General features: G+C 31.5%; 2 protein-coding genes across 2 annotated transcripts; both read left to right on the forward strand.

The window, feature by feature from the left end:
* Window positions 1–469: 469 nt before the first annotated feature.
* LOC110720858 (12-oxophytodienoate reductase 3-like) lies at window positions 470–4,189 on the forward strand. Its single transcript, XM_021899937.1, has 3 exons — window positions 470–762; window positions 2,979–3,032; window positions 3,400–4,189. The coding sequence occupies exons 1-3, from the start codon at window positions 582–584 to the stop codon at window positions 4,032–4,034; spliced, it is 870 nt and encodes a 289-aa protein (XP_021755629.1). The 5' UTR covers window positions 470–581; the 3' UTR covers window positions 4,035–4,189.
* A 3,216-nt stretch (window positions 4,190–7,405) lies between these two features.
* On the forward strand, window positions 7,406–10,491 carry LOC110720675 (probable WRKY transcription factor 63). Its single transcript, XM_021899729.1, has 3 exons — window positions 7,406–7,542; window positions 9,113–9,205; window positions 9,751–10,491. The coding sequence occupies exons 1-3, from the start codon at window positions 7,406–7,408 to the stop codon at window positions 10,262–10,264; spliced, it is 744 nt and encodes a 247-aa protein (XP_021755421.1). The 3' UTR covers window positions 10,265–10,491.
* Window positions 10,492–20,350: the final 9,859 nt, after the last annotated feature.

Below are 20,350 nucleotides of genomic sequence, written 5' to 3' on the forward strand. Positions count from 1 at the left end.
ATATTTTTAACGATCAAATTTTTTTGGTTCAAAAGTATCAAGAATAATTATTTAATAAATGCGTAAAATAGTTTGATGTGGATCTAGATCCATGAAATCCTGATCTTGATCCATAAATTTCGAATATGCAGATCCACATATTAAAAACAAATTTGGATCTGGATCCAGTAGGAACCTATCCAGATGCAACCTGTTGCGATCCCTACTCATATACATCGCTTAATATTATTTCACTTTGTAAAGGAAGGGTGGATGTAAGCTTGATCTTATATTATGTTAGAGGATCAACTCTACCATTAACGAATTAAGTAGTATTACTTTTATATATAAAATAAAGATATTAATGGTTGAAACTATATAATGACTAATGTGAAAATCATTATGAAGTATTTTATGTGTTAAGAAACAGAGGAGAGGACTAGATCAACATTAAATCATTATTTTTTTTTTTGGGGTGGGGGGGGGGGGGGGGGGGGAGGGGGAATCAATATTTTATGAGTTCAACGTTATCTTTTATTCTTTAATTTGTTTTCTTTCATCATTTATTCTTTAATTTGTTTTCTTTCAATAGATACTCTAAAATGGTTGATGTTAAGGGTCATGCTTGGTTTTGGCCCCTCAATAAATTTGTTCCTCCTCATTGCCCTGGAATCTACACAAACCAACAAGTGGAATCATGGAAGAAAGCGGTAGACTCAGTTCATAGCAAAGGCGCTATAATCTTTTGTCAATTGTGGCACGTTGGTCAGGTTTTTAATCAAGGTAAGAATTCAAACCAATTATATGCGTTGGTCAGGTTTTTAATCAAGGTAAGAATTCAAACCAATTATATTAGGTCATGTATGTTATTATGGATTTATTTTTCAGAATTTCAATTCAGTTTAGTTCAGCTCTTTTTATTACAAGTATAATTTAGCTTAGCTCAACTCACTTCCGTTCATATCACCATCAAATCACAATCATCATCCATATATCACCATCTTATCATCATCATACAATTTAGTTCATCTTTGTTTAGTTAAACTTCATCCAATCCGAAAAAAAATGGATGTTCTCTTCTATTTTAGAAACGCAAAACCTGGACTATATTAATATCTTAAATTATATACGAAGTATTAAAAATTACAAAAAGTTGATTGTTTGAAAATATATGATATACTCAACTATATAATTATTACAATGTCAATAGCCAACTAGCTTGAATATACTTGTATATGAAGTCCTATTCATAGCCAACTTGTCAAATTTGATGAAAGCGTGATTTCGTTAATAATAGGGTGCTTCATAGAAACGTTTCATATAATGTCAATGTCATAAAATCAATTCCTATTAGGTTTACATTACAAACGTTTGATATAAATGTCAACGTCATAAATCAAATTGTATACCTCTTAGGCATGCTTGGATTGGGGAGATGTATTATTAGAGTAATAAAAGTCAAACTAAGCAAAATAAAAGTGAAAATAGGGAAGGAGGAGATAGTAATGGTGTGATTGTAAGGAAAATTATGTAGTGATGGTGTGGTATGATGTGAAGAAAGAGGAATTAATACCCTCATTTTGGGGGTAATAGTTACGCTAGGGGGAGGGTGGGTAACTATTACCCTCATTATGAGGGTAATAATTCCTCCATCTCTCTCTTTTCCTCATGACACAATTACTTTATTTCATTTGTAAACACCATGCCTCCTGCAACAACACCTCCAATTACTTATGTTTTTTCAAGTTTGACTTTTATTACCCCCAATCCAAGCAAGCCCTTAGGCTTTCATTTCCGTGGCAACCCTACGGAAAAAATTTGATGCTAATGTAGAGCATGATCTGAGTTTGGTGAAGAGTCTTACATGGACGATCTTGCTAACCTAAGATATACTTCCTCTGTGTTTTTTATAGTTGCAACACTTCTCTTTTCACGCTTGTCGATGCATGTTTTCAATCGTTAATATCTTTAATTACCAATATGTAATTATTATAAACATTTGATATTAAAATTGTATAAATCGAGACGAATCTAACAAGATCCCACATGACTGTATTTTTACTTAAGTTTAAACCGTCAAAGTTAGTCAAAGTGAAATACATGAATAGTGTAAAAGTCAAATTGTTGTCACAGACTATAAAAAAGAAAACGGAGGAAGTATGAAGTATAGTCAAGCTCAATAATTCCCATGATACTAGAGCATATCTGTGCTAAAGCAAGGGATATATTAATTGTATATATCAATGTTTTTTTTTATAGCTACGATATCATTGATTTATTTTTGCAAATACGATTATGGGAGTTATTGAATTTGATTAGTGGTAGTTATTGAATGTGAAGATGTTATAAGAAGTTATAATGGATATATATATATATATATATATATATATATATATATAAATAATGGAAATTGATATTTAAATAATAACAAATAAAAATAAAAAATGAAGTTAACATAAGATTTTTTTTTTTGGTGTTCCACTCGGTTGACCATATGGGCTAAGCAAGCTGAGGGCAGGGTTCGAACATGCGGTCCTCCCTACCAAGTGCAGCCCCAATCACCGCTGCACTAACAACTAATTTGTAGTTAACATAAGTTTAGTGGAAGTTATAGAATAGGAAGTTAGAATGGATATTGGTTATTTATTTATTTATTTATTTTTTATAAAGTAAAGTTAATAGAAATTGAGGATTAAAAGTCATGATATGGTTAAAAGTTGGAAAAGTGACTCTTAAATTATATAATAGATGTCCTCTAGTTTTACTCCATCCGTCTCTAAAATAATTTCTTGCTATTTATAAGACGGTGATTGTAGTAAAATAAGGTTAACATAGCTAGGCCATTCAAGTTCGTTCAAATTATTATAAGTATAAATTATGATGTCATTGTATTAATGATTGAATGCAACTGTGCAAGTATTGAAGTAAATAGCTAGCTAGCTTAGTATACCAAAATGAAGATGTTATATGAATGTTGTTAACAATTACGATTGAATCAGGCAAATGGAGTCCAGAACATTATCGACAAGCAACTCTCAATGCCATTCGTGCTGGTACGCATATATGCGTAATGCTTTATTATACGAGGTTAACATTTTTATGCATCTTTCATTGATTATTGTTTGAGATTCAAGTTTGAGTAACACGGGTATATTTTCTTCAACTTAATCAATAAACCAAACATACTTGGTGGAGGTGTTGGAAACTCACCTTGTAACATTAAGGTCACAAGTTCGAGCCTAACTATCTATTTTACTTGGGAATAGGGGATTTCCTTACCTTTGGAAAATGGGAAAACATGGGGAGTAAAACAATTGTTAAAACTATGACATATATGAAATAATGAGCTCAACTGAAAACAACTATATATCCTATCTTGAATCCGATATGCTTACTTCTTTTTACAAATCAAACTTATAGGTTTTGATGGAGTGGAGATACATGCGGCTGATGGATACCTAATTGACCAATTTATGAATATTGCATTGAATGATCAACCCGAAAAGCCGAATAAATCATCACTCAAAGGCATAACCAAGTTTCTAATGCAAGTGATCCAGGCCGTTGTTGGTACCATAGGAGCTGACAAATTAGGAGTCAGAATCTCACCTTCCATCGATCGATTTGAAGCCACTGATTTCAACTCACTAGATTTGGGTCTAGCAGTCATTGAAGGGCTTAACAAACTACAATTCGACTTGGGATCAAAGCTCGCTTACCTCCATACAACTCGATCTAGGTTAGCCCTAGGAGTTGCTGAGGAAAAAGCCGAGGGTGATGCTCGAATCTCGAAAAAATTGAGGGATGCATTTGAAGGGACTTTTATGAGTAGTGGTGGCTATACTAAGGATCAAGGAATGAAAGCTGTGGCTCAAGGGGAGGCTGATTTGGTTGCTTACGGGCGGTCTTTCTTATCTAACCCTGATTTAGTCCATAGGTTTAAGGTTAATGCACCTATGAATGACTATGTTAGGGCTACATTTTATAGCCAAGATCCTATTTTGGGTTATACCGATTATCCTTTCATGGGAAAGGAAGCAATCAAGGGTTACTAAATTTAGCAATGTTAATAAGAGTCAAAATGTCAAATCCTCAATCTATGGTTTGTTAAAATTACTTACAAAGTAATGAACGAAAGTGTGTGAAATTGTTGTCAACAAAAGAAGAAAGATATATACAAAAAAAAGGAGTGAATAGAAGGTTTGTAACACTTTGTTTTATTTGAATCTTTTGTAATGGTGTTTATTATAATTTGAAATTCCGTTTTGTTCTGTTTTATTTTGATATATCTATTTGTTATTTCACACTTGTTCGGCTGTTTTTTTTTTTTTTTTTAATTATCAATATTTTTTATTTTGTTGTATTAGAAATTATGATAATAACTTTCTAGAAATTACACTTTGAGACAAATTTGAGATGAGCCCATACGATCAGCTATGTTTTTCAATTTCTTGCATGTCGAACTTTGAGCTTTTTACCCGGCACTATAGTATGTAGGTATTGATGAATATAAAAACATTTAGAAATTGATTTAGAGTTATAAACATAGAGGTGAATGTATTGATAATTAAGTTCATGTTCGAACCATCCAATTGAAATTTTTGTTTTTGAATTTTGATCCGGAATGAAATTGGTTCTTTTGTGCTTGTTTATATTAATTACCTTGAAGATACTTTTCCAACTTGATTAGTATATAACTAGTGTAGATATGATATCAACATTTGAAAGTGTTGGGATATTAGCTGAAAAAAATAAATAAATAAATAAATAAATAAATAAATTAAAGAATTATCCATTACAATTCCTCTATATGTAATATACTAGATCTTTGATAATAACACCTCAATGTCTACTAAAATGTTTTATTTAGAAAGGTTAAACAAAGCTAGGAAAGTCTTATTTAGCTGATCAAGACTAAAATTAAACCTAACTTATTTCCTACTAAATACTAACTACATACGAAGTATATTGAAATTATATGCTTTGGGAGTTGTAAGGAAGTAAGTAAAGACGTAGCACATAGAATTATTTCAAAACATTTTTTGTTTTACATTATTAATATGTAGAAATGATGTTTTACAATATTAATATGTAGAAATGAGAGTGAGGATAGCTCAAGTGGTTAGACTTTCTCTCTTAATTTCAGGAGATCATGGGATCGATTCTCATTACTTGCCTTTGTGGCTCTCTTAACACCAAAAAAAATATAATATGTAGAAATAATATTAATGGTCATCCCACTTATATACATGATGTTTTGAATTAGTCTTTAGTCAAGGTACGGTGTATGTTACACAAGAATTTAGAACACAAGTCAGGGTGTTCACAACTGAGAATTGTGATTGCAAGATTATTATATTTCTTTTATGCTCATCATGAAAAAGCTACGAGGAAGGTTCATAGTCAATTATTTTACAAAATCTATCGTAGATTCTTATTGCTATAAACAAATACTCATTTCATCTGGAAAAGTTCTTTGTTTATGAATAATAATTCTCACAAAATAAAATCATCAAAATATTAAGAATTTTTAGTGATGGAAGGAGTTGATCTTCTATTTTCGGTGAAAGAGAGGGCAAGTCCCAAAGAAACAAGAACAAATTAAACCAAAGACCAAAAAAAAAAAAAAAAAAAACCCCTAAACTAAACTACTCCAACTCCACCTAAATGTCTCGAGCAAGAGGAACAGTCTAGCTCGAGTCACACCACTGAAATCCTCCACTAAAACAGCATGAAGATTTTTCGTGACCGTCTAAAATTATACCACCATTTGAACAAGGTAGTTGATGTCATAGTTAGCTATCTTAATACACTTTTTTTTTATGCACATATCTTTTACTTTGTTTCTCTTATCGATCTATTACACACAATCACCATCTCATATAATTAAGAGTCATAGACATTCTCCTCCATTACTTGTATATACTCCTTCATCTATTGACATGTAAAAGATGTTAGTTCTTTAGGATCAATGGAACTGTGTCATTATTTATATGAATTATACATTCTTTTCCCTTTTCCAAAAATTCGTTTAAGGGTTTAGGAAAGTTGTTTTCCATCTACTCCACCTTGCCCCTTTGTTTTTATAAAAAGGCATCTCATCCTTTTCACTCTCAAGAGTGATTGAAGAAGTAAACAAAAGGTCTATGTAAAGCAACAAGTCAACAATTCAAGATAGAAAGTAACAAGTCAACACCCTCATAATTAAAGAGCAAAACCCAAAGTATTGTTTTATATTCTATTTTTTACCAAGTATAATTGAATCATACTTCTGTTAGTGGGACGAAGGGAGATATTGCAAATGCAAATACGTGTCTTATCTCTTACTTTGTATATCAATAAATAACATGGCATCATTGACTTGGATATAAATTGTTGATTCGAGTGAGTTAGAGACATCATATGCGCGTATTTTTGATCTATAATTAAGGATTCATCTAATTATTTAACAGAATTATCCATGTATATTATCCTAGTTTTAGAATCCACAACTGCATCTTCATCCTCAGTATGTACGTTGTTTACAGCATACTATAATTTATTATACAATAATGGACCTCTTTAAAAATAACTTTTTAACTAATTTCGCATGTTCATATGTCTATCACACACATTGCTGAATTCACAACTTTTCTAGGAAAACAATATGAGGATTTTATGTTGCAAGGATGATGATAGATTGCCTTTTGATTCATTTGACTACTGTATTCGAAAAAAAAAATGATCTTTACAAAGGATGACTCAGCTCTACCATAAAGAGATAGATTGAATGAATGACTATTATTTACGCTCATACTGTATAGATTTGTTAAGATCAAAAGATAAAATTTAGTTAACTCCGTAATTAGACTATTTCAAGCCTACACGGCCAAATATCTTATTTTAGAACCTAAAATAAGAGCCGATGAGAGAGGGTGAGGAAGGAGCCAAGGAGGCGACTGCTAGTAATAGTAATAAATTATAATATACCCTTTTGACATAAATAAGTTGTTAAATTTAAGGAGTTCGTCACATCATTTGCACGTAACGTAATTATATATGATCAAGGAGTAATTTTTTATACCAATTTATCTAATAATTATCGTATTTTTCTATTATTATACAAGCTAGTTGTATCTGCTTTGCCCCTGATTTGCTAATTACATTTCGCACGTTGGTTTATATGATTATATATATATATATATATATATATATATATATATATATATATATATATATATATATATATAGAGTGCAACTCATCTAAAAATCGCACTCTCACTAGATTTTTTAGGCAAAAAAAAGAGAGAGAATGGATCTGAAAATAACTGTAAAAGAAGAGTTGAAAAAAGGATGGGAAGCAACAAGTCAACTACGAAGCTTACTTAGTCAACCAGATCAACTAATTAGTGAGGAAGAAACAAGTCAATTCAATGATGAAACAAAAATGGTACGTATGAAAAACTATTCGACCGCCATTGTTAATTCATTTGATACTTCTATTTCCATCTTAAATAAGATTGTTCAATCTATGGAAATGGATGCATCATTTGTTGAACAAACAAGTCAACAACCAAAGACAAGGTACTTATAATTTTATCATTTTAATATATTTTGTTGTTTTATTTACGTTTGACTGGATCTATTGCTCTAATTTTCTTGTATTGGTTTTTTTTAATTATCCGATAATTAAAACAAATACCATAGAACAATCATACAAATATGTGTCAGTATGTGGGTGTATGCATGTGTATCACGAATAATCTAGTTGGTTGAAAACTTCTAGAGATACATGATACTAATAAGATCCCACTGTACTTGTTAACGAACTCATTTCATTAACATATCTTTAAATAATTAAAACTATAAAAATGCTTGACAAGGAGGTGACAATTGAATTAATTTGAATTCACTCGTAAACATTTTTTAAATCGGTTTTGAAATTATCTAAATACGGAGTAAATTTATCTGAACATGTTATTAAAAAAATCATTTACAGCTGTAGTCACACATTTTTTTTTTTTTATTCTTGCAATTCCCTTCCCCATTCTCCAAGTATGGCCTTAATCCGGTCAATATTTTTCCACGTGATTAATTGACCGGATTGACTTGAAAGTTTTACTCCAAATAATTTTTCGAACGTAATAAAGATTCTTCCTTTATTATTTTACTCCGTATAAACGTACGGGAATCTTAATCGTTATCATCTTGCAAATCTATATCATCAACCTAGCTTCGTCATGTTGTTCAACTTATTGTTATTAGCAACAAATGCATACCATGATACCAACCTTATTCTATATTGCGATAACTATTCGTTTATGTCTTTATGACATTGTTTATGCTATATGCTAGTGTACTCTTTTTGATCGTTTACTAACACTCGTAGCTCTAATTCTTGCAAAATTATACAAAAGTCGACCCTTTTTTAACCAATAATGCGCATTAATAGTACTTCCTCTGTTACATATTAGTTGCAACTTTAAAAAAATTTATGTCTCACAAATAATACCCCAAAGTTGCAACTAATATGTAACAGAGAAAGTGATAAAAATTAATACGTAGTATAAAAATTTTGTTCGATTTTCCTCATCAATTACTGCTCTTTAACTTTTAAGAGATTCGTGTTAAAAGACAAAACACTCTAGAACTTTGTTACTTAGGATAAATGAAGACTTGCATATTCTTGTTAACCAATCTCGTATAAATGATGATTAATGTTTTATTTGTTTTTCATATTAAAAAAAAAAAAACAAACAAACAAACAAAAACCAACAACAACAACACAGAGAAATTTACTAAGGGGGGTGTTTGGTTCGCAGAGTGGTATGGGTCTAGAATCAGGAATGAGATTAACGTGGATCGGTTTAAACTTGATATTTAATACCATGTGTTTGGTTCAATTCTGGAATGGAATCTCATCCCCTTAATATACCTAAGGGAATGGAATAAGCCAAACTCACCTCCCCACCCCCCCTCTCTCAAGGTTTCTAAACCCCATACCTCATGGGTTTGAGGTATGAGTTTAAAATTCATACTTTTAACAACCAAACATATAGTATGAGTTTTAGTCATTCTAAACCCATACCTCATACCTATATTCCGTGAACCAAACGCCCCCTAAAAGTGCTAAATTTCATTTGTGATTTTATAGGTTACGAACAATTGATACTTCAAATCTTACACCGGATGGCTATACTTGGAGAAAATATGGGAAGGAGTCAATTCGCAACACAAATCACCCCAGGTATGTCACTCCTAGTCTTTTCTTATTTAATTTCCAACCAATTATGGACCATACGAACTTTATATACTTCGTATTTAATACAAGTACTAATTTTATGAAAAAGAGTAGTCACATTTTCCTAACCCTTGTAATAAAGGTGTGACATAGTCTTTTTATCTTATTAATTACATCACCTACTTTACTATTATTTTTGTATACAATTATACAGTGACTTTATTTTATTTATTTATTTATTTATTTATTTATTTATTTTTGGGTAGATTATATTGCTAAATAACCACATCAAAATAACCTATTGATATAACAAGTAATCCATCTAAACTTTTTTGACGACTTACTTTATTTTTTTTATAGTAACATTTATTTTTCATAATTTGTGTATAAGATCGAACTGTTAGCCTAATATTATTTTATACTTTACTTTACTTGTTGTATATGAGACTATTAATACTTGACAAAAGGATTTTTTTTTCATTAGAGAACTAATCACAATTAATCACTAATCAACAATTATTTTTGTTTCGCAACGATCCATGATATAATAGGGAATACTATAGGTGTGCATACAAAGAAGATCAGAATTGCCAAGCGACCAAACAAGTCCAAAAAATATTGGATAATCCAACGACATATAGGATCACTTACTACGCCGAACATACATGCCAACCTCTACTCTACAATAACAACGCCCCTAACATCAATATGTTATATTCTTCTGAAAAAAACAATTGTACCAATTTCATAAGTTTTGAATCCAAAATCCCTATCATTCACCCCAAGCAGGAAACATTGAACAATAATGTTGCCCTTAATGCATCACATTCAATGGCTACTATTGATTGTCCACCTTCCAAACCCGTTGATTCGGTGACAATAATGGAGCCATTGCTAGCTGATGAAATCGCTTGTCTCAACCATGACGTGCTGTTTTCACCAAGATTATTCACGAGTCCAAATTACTTGGCTAGCACAAATATGGAGGCACAAGATTACATTTTGATGGCCGACAATTCTTTGGTTATGAGTGACGCTTTGATGGATCTCCCTCTTTGGGACTAAATCACGATCATTAAGCCCGAGTCCAAATTAAGTTCCCATTAATCCCTTTCCATGGGACTAGCTAGCTAGTTAAGTAGCTATGTAGCATAGTATGTGGTTAATTAGATAAAGATGTATAAGCTATATTAAATTCTTCAACGTGCATTAGATTCTTTGCAAGTGAGCTTATATTTGTTATATATTCATGAATAACAAACTAAAGTGTTCTTGAATTGTACGAAGAGTGCGTAGATTAAATTCGTTACTTTCTCTGCGTTTTTAGTTGTTATTTTTTGATGTTTGTTTTTTTGCAAAATTTCCAATGCATTATTGGATTTATTGCCATTATATCTAATCATAATTTTCAAGCTAAATGTTACCCCCACACAAACACACACACACACAAACACAAATCTCAAATTTGGACCACTAAGGGCCAAAATAGCCCCCAAAACCTTTAACGGGATATTTTCCAACACGTAAATCGATAAAATAAATATTAATGTGTGGAGAGTGGGCCCCATCAACGGTGATTAAACAAAATAATATAATTTGTTAACAGTGTGATAACGGCATGCTCACTGTATAGTTACCAATTATACCTGAAGATTCCAATATGTAACTTTCAAAAATAAGGGACACAACGAAAATACACAAACTAGAGTGTTAAAATATAGAATTTTCTCAAAAAAAAAATATAGAATTTTCAAAAAAAAAAAAAAAAAAAAAAAAAAAAGGGGGGGAAAAGGTGGGACATGGTAAGTCAGCAAAAAATCGACAGCCCAACTCTAAATATTTGACATAATATGAGAGGCATGATGGGTTGGCTAGTATGTTGGCCCAACTCTATAAATACATGAACATCACTTTTCAGAATTCAGTTTTAGCACGATGGGTTGGCTAGTTTGTTGGGCTATTGTTTTTTTTTTTTTTTTTTTTTTTTTCCAAAAAATAATAATAGGGTCATGTTGATACCACATGACATAGCACATGAATCTGACCGTATATGAGCTACGTTTATAAAAGATTGACACGGGCTAAATACATCACAGATTTTTGTTGGCGAGCTTCGTGCATAATTTGTGCCCAATTGCACTTCTAATTTAGCGAGAGGTAACAACAATTTTAATTTATTCTATTGTTTTTTAGGTGAAAGAGAGGGGCAAGGCGCAAAGTAAGAACAACAATGCAAATAGAAACAAAAAGCCAAACAAACAAAAACCAACAAAAAATGCAACAGAACTAAACTAAGATCCTAGTGATCTTATTCATCGAGATCAAGCTACTCCACTTTATATTACAATAAAACGTCACCAAGATCCTTAGGGACTGGTTCAAAGAGAACCAGTTTTTAATCCGAATCAACCCCATAATTAACAAGCTAATATACTGTATGATTTGCTTCTCTAAAACAACAATAAATAGTAATCTCTCATTCTCGTTCAAAAATTAGAGACTTACATGGACGGCTAATAATATATGGAGAGTTAGCGACAAATAGTGCAAGCTAAGGCGGTTATCGAGAGATACAACAATTAATTATTGAATTTATCAACCAGCAAAGTCCTCAACAAAAATACATACTAGAACAAAAAATAATCAGTACATTAAAAATTTTATTTTGATAAAACGACACTCGTTAAGAAAGGCGTCTATTATTTTCCGCTACAAATGAAGAGAAAATTCAATCTAACAACAACGGAATGCAAAGGTGTGCAGTCATATGAAAGCTTTCAGCCCCGCCTTTGTGCATATACGGGCATTCTGGTTTGTACTTCTTAGCATCGTCGTTGCCGGCTAATCGAACGTTCCATTTCGCAAGCAAGTCCTTAGTCGAAATCGCTGAAGAATTTTCGTATCTACTATGTGTAACGCGGGTGAAATTTTTTCAAATTCTCATTCTTAAGTATGTCACTAGGGTCGATATCAACGATAAAATATATCTCCGTAGGGTATTACAGGATGAAGGAATATCGGCATGGAGACGGGATCACACGACACAGCAGCAAGATCAGCAGCCACAACGAGACTCTTTCCATCCGGGCTGAAAAATGGATGCTCACGTGCCCTGGAAATCGTCCTCATAAATAAGTATTTCCACTGTCTATCACTTTTATGACCACATTGCCATCATTAGCCTTCACCATGTACACCCCAAAGTACCCCGGATCAGGAAGATCATCGGGTTTTTTGGCTGTTGGATTCGAACGATTCGATGAGAATACTATCCAATCTTGTGTAGGAGACCATTGACAATGTGTGTCTGTCCAATTCCCTTCTGTTAGTCTTGTTACTTTGGCTCCATCAAATTCTCCTAGTTGTGCATTTTCCATTATGTATAGATTCTTCAACCCATTCTTTGTAGATCGATAGACTAGTCTCGTCCCTGATTTGAAGTATTATGTTAGTTTTATCGCTATCAATAGAATTATTTGTTGGTATAAAGACAGCAGGTTTTGCATGGACCCGGTTTATAATAAACTAGATGAAAGCCCGTGCGATTCAGATTTTTTTTTTTATTTTTTTTTTTAATAATTTTTACAGAGTACTTATACATTACTAGAAATAGGCCTATTTCCGACGGACAAGAATTTCCGTCGAAAATCCCAAATATTCTGACGGATTATTATTCCGTCGGAAATTTCCGATGAATGTTAACAATCCGTCGAAAATCCGCCGTCGGAAATTTCCGATGAAATAATAATCTGTCGGTATATTCTTATATAAAAAAAAACCAACCCTCAACTCTCTGATCTTTTCTTTTTTTCTTTCTCCTCTCCTCTCCTCTTTCTCTCTCTTCTCCTTCTCTGACCTCCCTCCTTCTCTCAGATCCGCCCTCTCTTTCTCTCTCTTCTCCTTCTCCTTCCTTCATTTCTCTCTCCTCCGTCCTCTCTTTCTCTCTCTTCTCCTTCTCCTTCTCCTTTCTTCGTTTCTCTCTCCTCCGCCCTCTCTTTTTTTCTCTTCTCCTTCTCCTTCCTTCGTTTCTCTCTCCTCCGCCCTCTCTTTCTCTCTCTTCTCCTTCTCCTTCCTTCGTTTCTGTTCTCCTTCTCCACCGCCGCTGTGCAACCAACACCACGCACCACCGCCGCTGCGCAACCAACACACCACCACCGCCTTCTCAAGGTTTTTCAAAGAACAAAATAAGGTATTTCATGTCAAATTCGACCATGAAAACCCTAGATCTAGGGTTTTCATGGTCGAATTTGACCTTTAAAACCCAAATTCAAACCAATTTAGGGGTTTTGATGGAATTCAAGGTAAGTTGTCAATTCTCTTTCTCTTATTTTTTTCGGGTTTTGCTTGAAACATCAAAGAACAAGCCGGAATTTTTGGGTTTTCTTTTGAAATTTCTGGGTTTTGTTTTGAAATTTTGGGTTTTGTAGTCGAATTTCTTCGTTTTTTTTTCAAATTACTTCGTTTTTTTTTTGAAAACTTTTCGAATTACTTGGTTTTTTTTGGGTGTTTTTTTGGGTGGTTTCGGTGGTGGTTTAGGAGGGTGTGGAATGGCGAGGTGGGTGGTGGTGGTTTTTAGATCTGGCGAGGTGGGTGGTGGTTTGGGTGGTGGTATTTGGGTGGTTGGGAGGGGATACGGGTTAGGGTGCTGGGTGGGTTTTTCAGTTGGACGTGGTGGTGGTGGGTGGTGTGGGAAAAGGGGTTAGACGTGGTGGTGGTGGGTGGTGTGGGAAAAGGGGTTGGACGTGGTGGTGGTGGTGGGTGGTGTGGGCTGGTGGCGGGGGTGGATCTGGGTAGGGTAAGGGTTAGGGGTGGGCTGTTTTTTTTTTAATTTTTTTTATTGACTTTTCCGATGGAAATTTCCGTCGGAATATACCTCTTCCGACGGATTGTTATGAAGCCAAGAGATTACCAGGTCATTGCAGACATCCCACTGTGTTGCATTTGTTTCATCCTCCTTGCTTCTTGTCACTGTTCCATAATTTTCGTCGGAATATACCTCTGCCAGCGGAAATTTCCGTCGGAAATCTCTCCAACTCCGACGGAAATTTCCGTCGGAAACTTGCGACGGAATTTCAATTAAAGTAAAAAAAAAGCGCCGACAGCAATAAATCCGTCGGAAATTCCATCGGAAATTCCGTCGGAAAAGGTCGAATTTCCTATAAAGAGTTTTGCGACAGACTGATTCCGATGGAATTCTGTCGGAAGACCATTTTCCGACGGAATTTCCGATGTTTCCGACAGATTTTTTTCCGTCGGAATCAAGCTGTTTTCTTGTAGTGTATATAGAGCATATAATATTTTGATTATTTTACTGGTTAGAAAAGAATAGTTTTTTTTTTCTTTTTTTTTATTTTTATTATTCATTCGATTTAGTTATGTGAAAATTGTATTTATAATTAATTAAATTAATTACAAATATGGTATCTCATCCGTCAAATATCAGGATAAATATATTGCCCACAAACATTCTTTTTCGTATATCAAATTTTATTAATAAAATTTAGGAAAAATTGTCATTAATAATACAAACTTTGGCCCGTTTTTTTTTTATAAATAATACAACCTTTGGATTATACCTGAATATTACAACCTTTGGGGTCTCAACTTTAAATAAGACAAAACCGGATACAACTTGATAGACAGATTAACAATGCCACGTGTCGCTATATGATTGGCTTAAATAAAAAGTTATTTTTTTCTTTTCTCTCTCCTTTCCCCAAACACCACCACTGCTCCACCTAACCCCACCACCACTGCACAACTCCGGTCCCCATCCCCACCACCAGAACCTGCCCCTCCCCTTCCCGACCATCGTTGCCAACCCCAGTCCCCCACCAGTCCGAAACTCCCCACCGCACCATAGCAAGCCCAATTCCCGACCACTGTTGCCAACTCCCACTTCCTCAATTTCTCCCCTTCTCGAATAAAGTAGCCCCAATTCCTCCCCATCATGACCACCTCTTTTCGACCATAGCAGCCCTAATTCCTCCCTTCCCGACCACCGATTCCCCCCCCCCCCGTCCATTATCGAAACCCCTTCAAATTTCGCAAATTTCACACCCGGTTGGGCGGGGAAGGTAAATTCAACAGTCGGCCGGTTGGGTAGGGATTAGGGAAGGGTAAAGTTAGGGTGGTCGGAGGTCAGGCCGTCAGGGATGTGCGTGAAGGTAGGCTTGGGGGTTGGGGGAGGTGGGCTGACCACCATGGCTGGCGGGGGGAGGGAGTTGGGAGGGACTTTTATTTTTTATTTTATTTATTTTGTTTTAAACAAATTATTTATTTTAAAAAAATCAAAATTTATCATTCAGACCAATTACACGACGACACGTGTCACAGGTAACCGGTTTAGTAGGTTACAAATTTTTTGTCTTGCTTAAAGTTAAGACCCCCGAAAGGTTGTAATATTCAGGTATAATCCAAAGGTTGTATTATTTAAAAAAAAAACTGGCCAAAGGTTGTATCATTAATGGTAGTTTTTCTTAAAATTTATACTCAACAAAAAATTGTTCGAATCAGAAGCTTAATTTGTACTCTGTTTCCCCTAATAAATATTTTGATAAGAACATTAAAAAAATATAAACATAAACACATGTAAAAAAATTATTAGATACACACAAACATATGTAATAAGTATTTAATTTAAAACTAATCAAAAACATATATATCATTTATCTTCTATTTCGATAGAATCACCAACTTCATTCACAACCAACTACATCTAATCTAACAAAGTAGATAAATAGAACACTAAAATGTTAGCAAAAATTAAATAGATATAAAATAATCTTTACATGTATAAAATTGATCTAAAAATTGTAATTGTATAAAAACAAATATATGCATTGGAAGTATTCTGAAAAAATTGAATTATTATTTTGTTGTCATTGACAATGCGATATTGCTTCTTATTTGGAACTACTGAAAATATCCAACAGAGTAAACTTTTCCTTCAATCAAATTTGAACAAAAGTGTTGAACAAAGTTGGCTTTAATTGAGGCATGAACGTAATCACCCTGTTATTAAAATTAAGAAATTAAGTTAATTTAATAACTTGATTAAGCCACCTAAATCATAAATTTTGTTTTTTTTTCATAAAATAAATTAATAAAAAAACTAAAGAGGTTTATGAAAAAAATTAAATAATACAAACAATTCATAAAATACCTCCACGTTTTAATAAGACCATACCAAAACTTATTAAGACCCTATTCTTTTGAGTTGCTCTGTTCTGCTCTACTGAAATCTGCTCTGCTCTGTAGTGTGTGGAAGTCCTGCCCTGCTCGATCTGCTCTGCTCTGCTAATCTCTGCTCTGCTAATCTTGTTTGCGGAAGTTTAGTACGTCAAACAGGCAAGAAACTTGTACGTTGATTTCAAATCATTTTTGCTCAAATTTAATTCTCGAATTAAATTAGATACATAGATCTGCATGTGAAAACAGAATTAGTAAGAAAAACATAAACATACAATCGTTACATTCCTTAATAAACACAATTTAAATAATAATTACAAATGTAAATTTAAACATGAATTTTAAAAATTAAGCGAAGAATTAACCAGCCATTGGTAACCTAAAACTGACACAAAATTACTAACACAAAATTCACTTGATGTGAATTTTGATTGATACAAAAATTTTCTGGTATCGTATGATGCGTCAATTTATAATGGTAGGTATCAGAAATTTTAATTTTATCTTTTTTTTTTATTTAGTTTAATTTTAATTTTAGTTTAATCATGATTAAAGAACAATTTTTTTTTATTTTATTTATTTATTTATTTATCATAAACACTATCAAATTTTATCTTATAAATTTGTACACTTATCTTCAATTTTTTTTTTTTTTTTTTTTTTTTTTTTTTTACCATTAGTTTATATGATAAATTATAAGATAATTTTATTTGTGGTTTTTAATCTAAGTGGCGTTAAAATTTTAAATGTCAAATATAATCCGTTACTTTTACCTAGGTGGCGATATAATTTTTTATCATTCGTCACTTGTTCTTAGGTGGCGAAAGAATTTTTTAATTCTAAAATAAAATACAAATCTAATTTAATTTTTAATTGGTCGAAATAATACCTTTGCTTATGTGTCGCGCCGAATGCTCTCGAAAAATGCCTACTATATTTATATATATTAGATTATTGTAGACCCAAAATTTAACACTTTCAAATAATATAGTCATATTCTGGATAATATAATCACTTTTTTAGATGATATAATTATCTTGTTGTGAGTCATATTTTGAAGGGTATAATCTTATTTTAAACAATTTAGTAAGATGATGTAATTATGTTTTAGATGATATAATTACTTTTTGAATGATTTAAAAACTGTTTGATATTTTTTTTAATGATAAATTCACTTTTTGAATGATACATTTACATAATCAGTTTGTGGATAATATAATCAAATTTCGTATGATATACTAGATGGTTAGTTACACTCTTTCAATTGTTTTCTCAGTACTTTCCACTACTTTTTTATGTTATTTGAAATTTTGGTTGGTAGATTTTGATGATGCTTGAAGATGAACCATCCAAAATGATGACGAGATTAGCATTGAATAATTTATTAATTTGTCTATTTTTTTTAATAATTTGTACTTCAATTTTGTTAAAATCTCCAAATAAATGTCAATTTTTTTTCCTGTAAATAATTGGTTTATTTGTGTTTTCTTGCAACTTATATTTTTTTTCATATGTTTGTGATTAAATTTGTTACTTTATTTATTCGTTGTATGCAGTATATCATATTCTCATTAATTTTTTTTTATTTTAAAATAAATTGTGAATTTTCTCTCCTTCATTATATATTTAGATGAATTTCCTAATATTAAAAGATAACAATTTTTATATAATTAGTTTAAACTTTAAAATCTCATTCGTCAATTTTACTTATGGAATTTAATTTGAATTATTTAATTCTAAACGAAATTACATATATTTTATTTAATTGGAATTAATGCCTATTTATAATAATAACAAATCATAAGATGGAATGAATTTATTATAAAGTTTATTATTCGATATGATAAATTTTGTTAACGCAAAAGTTAATCTTCAAGATAAATAAATGATAAATGATGAACATTTTTTTTGCTAGTAAAACAGAAAGGACATATTTTTTATTTCAATGATTTTTTTCTTATTTTTTGTATTTAATCCAATTTTTTTTTTTTTAAATTGAACGTGATTTCTTTTTTTTTATTAGTATATTTTTATAAAATATTTTATTATAATCACTTGTCATATTTTCATTATTTTTTTTATCTAATCTAATATTTTATTTTATTTTTATCATTTGGATTTAATATTAATTTGTTTTATATATATACGAAATAAAATAAAGTGTTTCTTTTCTCTTAGATAAAGTTTTCAATTTAAAAACATTGTATTTTATTTTTATAATGAATTTAAATTTTTAATTTTAATCTTACGTGGCGCTTTAAAATAACAATCCTACGTGGAATAATCCTATATGTGATGCTCTAAAAATACTAATCTCATATGGCGCTCTAATAATTAAAAAAAAAATCAAAATCCGAGGTGGCTCTCTAGGGAAAAATCCCCTTTATATAACTGAACGTGATTTTATTTTTTTTATTAGTATATTTTTATAAAATATTTTATTATAATCACTTGTCATATTTTCATTATTTTTTTTATCTAATCCAATTTTTTTAAAATATTAATTTAATGTGAATTTCATTTTTTAAGTTTATTAGTATTTTTTATATTCATACAAAATAAAATAAAATAAATTTTTTCTTTTCTTTTAGATAAAATTTCCAATTTAAAAAGATAGTATTTTATTTTTCTAATAAATTTAAATTTTTATTTTAATCTTACATGACGCTTTAAAATAACAATCCTACGTGGTATAATCTTACATGGTGCTCTAATAATTTTTTAAAAATTCTAAATCCTAGGTGGCTCTCTAAAATCTTGGGAAAAACTTTCCTTATATATATATATATATATATATATATATATATATATATATATATATATATATATATATATATATATATATCATGTAAAAACAAGTCTTAGGGTGAAAACTGAAAACGATTAATCCTAGCCGTAGATTATAATCTAGCGGATGACATCTAATGTATATATCCTAATTTTCTCTCTCCTCCCGCGAAAACACTTTCTCTCTCCTCTGTTATTTTATTCCTCCTCTTCCTTCTCTCTTCACTTTCTCTCTTCTAATTTCTCGACATTTTTTCCCCAATTTTCACGCTACTTTTTCAAACACCGCTACAATTACTTTGATTTTTAGCAATTTCTCAGCTCTATGATCTATTATCAGGTGAGTTCTTTGTGGTAATTTCGCTATTTTTGCACGATTTGAGGTTATTAGGTTTCTGAAATTTTGTTTGCTGGAATTTCATGAGTATTTTTTTGTAGATTCAACCGGAAATTTAATGTCTATTGTGTTTTTCGTGTATGATTTTTGTTTAATTTTGTAATTTTGCAAGTTTTTTTTATTTATTTTTTCGATTTGATTTGATTTTTTGAATTTCAACTTAAGTTTCGTTTTAGTAGGAGTATTTTTTAAATGTATTTTGTTTAATTTTGCCTAATTTAAGTAAACTAGGTTTTTATATGTATTTTTGCTCGAAATTCTACTTTAGGGTTTGATTTTAGCTGATTTTTGCGGATTTTGATTTTGATGTTGAGGAGTTCAGTTTTGTTGAGTTGCCAGATGCTGGGGGAGAAGTGACTGGTAGGATTGTGTTTCTCCTTGATGAGTCATTAGCTATTTTGAGTGTCTCTTCTAAAAAAAGTTGTGTATGGGTTATGGAAAAGGATGGTAAAGGAAAGGAGATGTGGAAGATATGGTTTTCAGGGGACTCGAATTTAGAGGCTTCTGATTTTATCAAAGATTGCACTAACAAGAATAATGTAGTGATTCTTCATGTTAAGAACACTGATATGATTTTTGTAGTACACTCTGGAAACGCATTTTATTATAACATCAGGAATCAGCAATTAAAACAGTGTGAGAAAACTACTATTCGCCGTTTAGATTCTATTTGTACTTATGTTGAGAGCTTGGTGTTGCACTAGGATTTAAATGATTGGTTTAGGAACAAGAAGTAAAAGCATTGTATTTGCAGTCAATAATAATAATACAATTTT

This window comes from Chenopodium quinoa, unplaced genomic scaffold (genome assembly GCF_001683475.1).
Source record: "Chenopodium quinoa cultivar QQ74 unplaced genomic scaffold, ASM168347v1, whole genome shotgun sequence".
NCBI lineage: Eukaryota > Viridiplantae > Streptophyta > Magnoliopsida > Caryophyllales > Amaranthaceae > Chenopodium > Chenopodium quinoa.

Bases quoted from the DNA above. Each gene is read 5' to 3' on its own strand.
- LOC110720858 (XM_021899937.1), top strand. From the start codon at position 582: ATGGTTGATGTTAAGGGTCATGCTTGGTTTTGGCCCCTCAATAAATTT. The intron at 763-2,978 runs GTAAGAATTCAA...CGATTGAATCAG, and splicing joins TGGTCAGGTTTTTAATCAAG to GCAAATGGAGTCCAGAACAT. The intron at 3,033-3,399 runs GTACGCATATAT...TCAAACTTATAG, and splicing joins TCTCAATGCCATTCGTGCTG to GTTTTGATGGAGTGGAGATA.
- LOC110720675 (XM_021899729.1), top strand. From the start codon at position 7,406: ATGGTACGTATGAAAAACTATTCGACCGCCATTGTTAATTCATTTGAT. The intron at 7,543-9,112 runs GTACTTATAATT...GTGATTTTATAG, and splicing joins AGTCAACAACCAAAGACAAG to GTTACGAACAATTGATACTT. The intron at 9,206-9,750 runs GTATGTCACTCC...ATGATATAATAG, and splicing joins CGCAACACAAATCACCCCAG to GGAATACTATAGGTGTGCAT.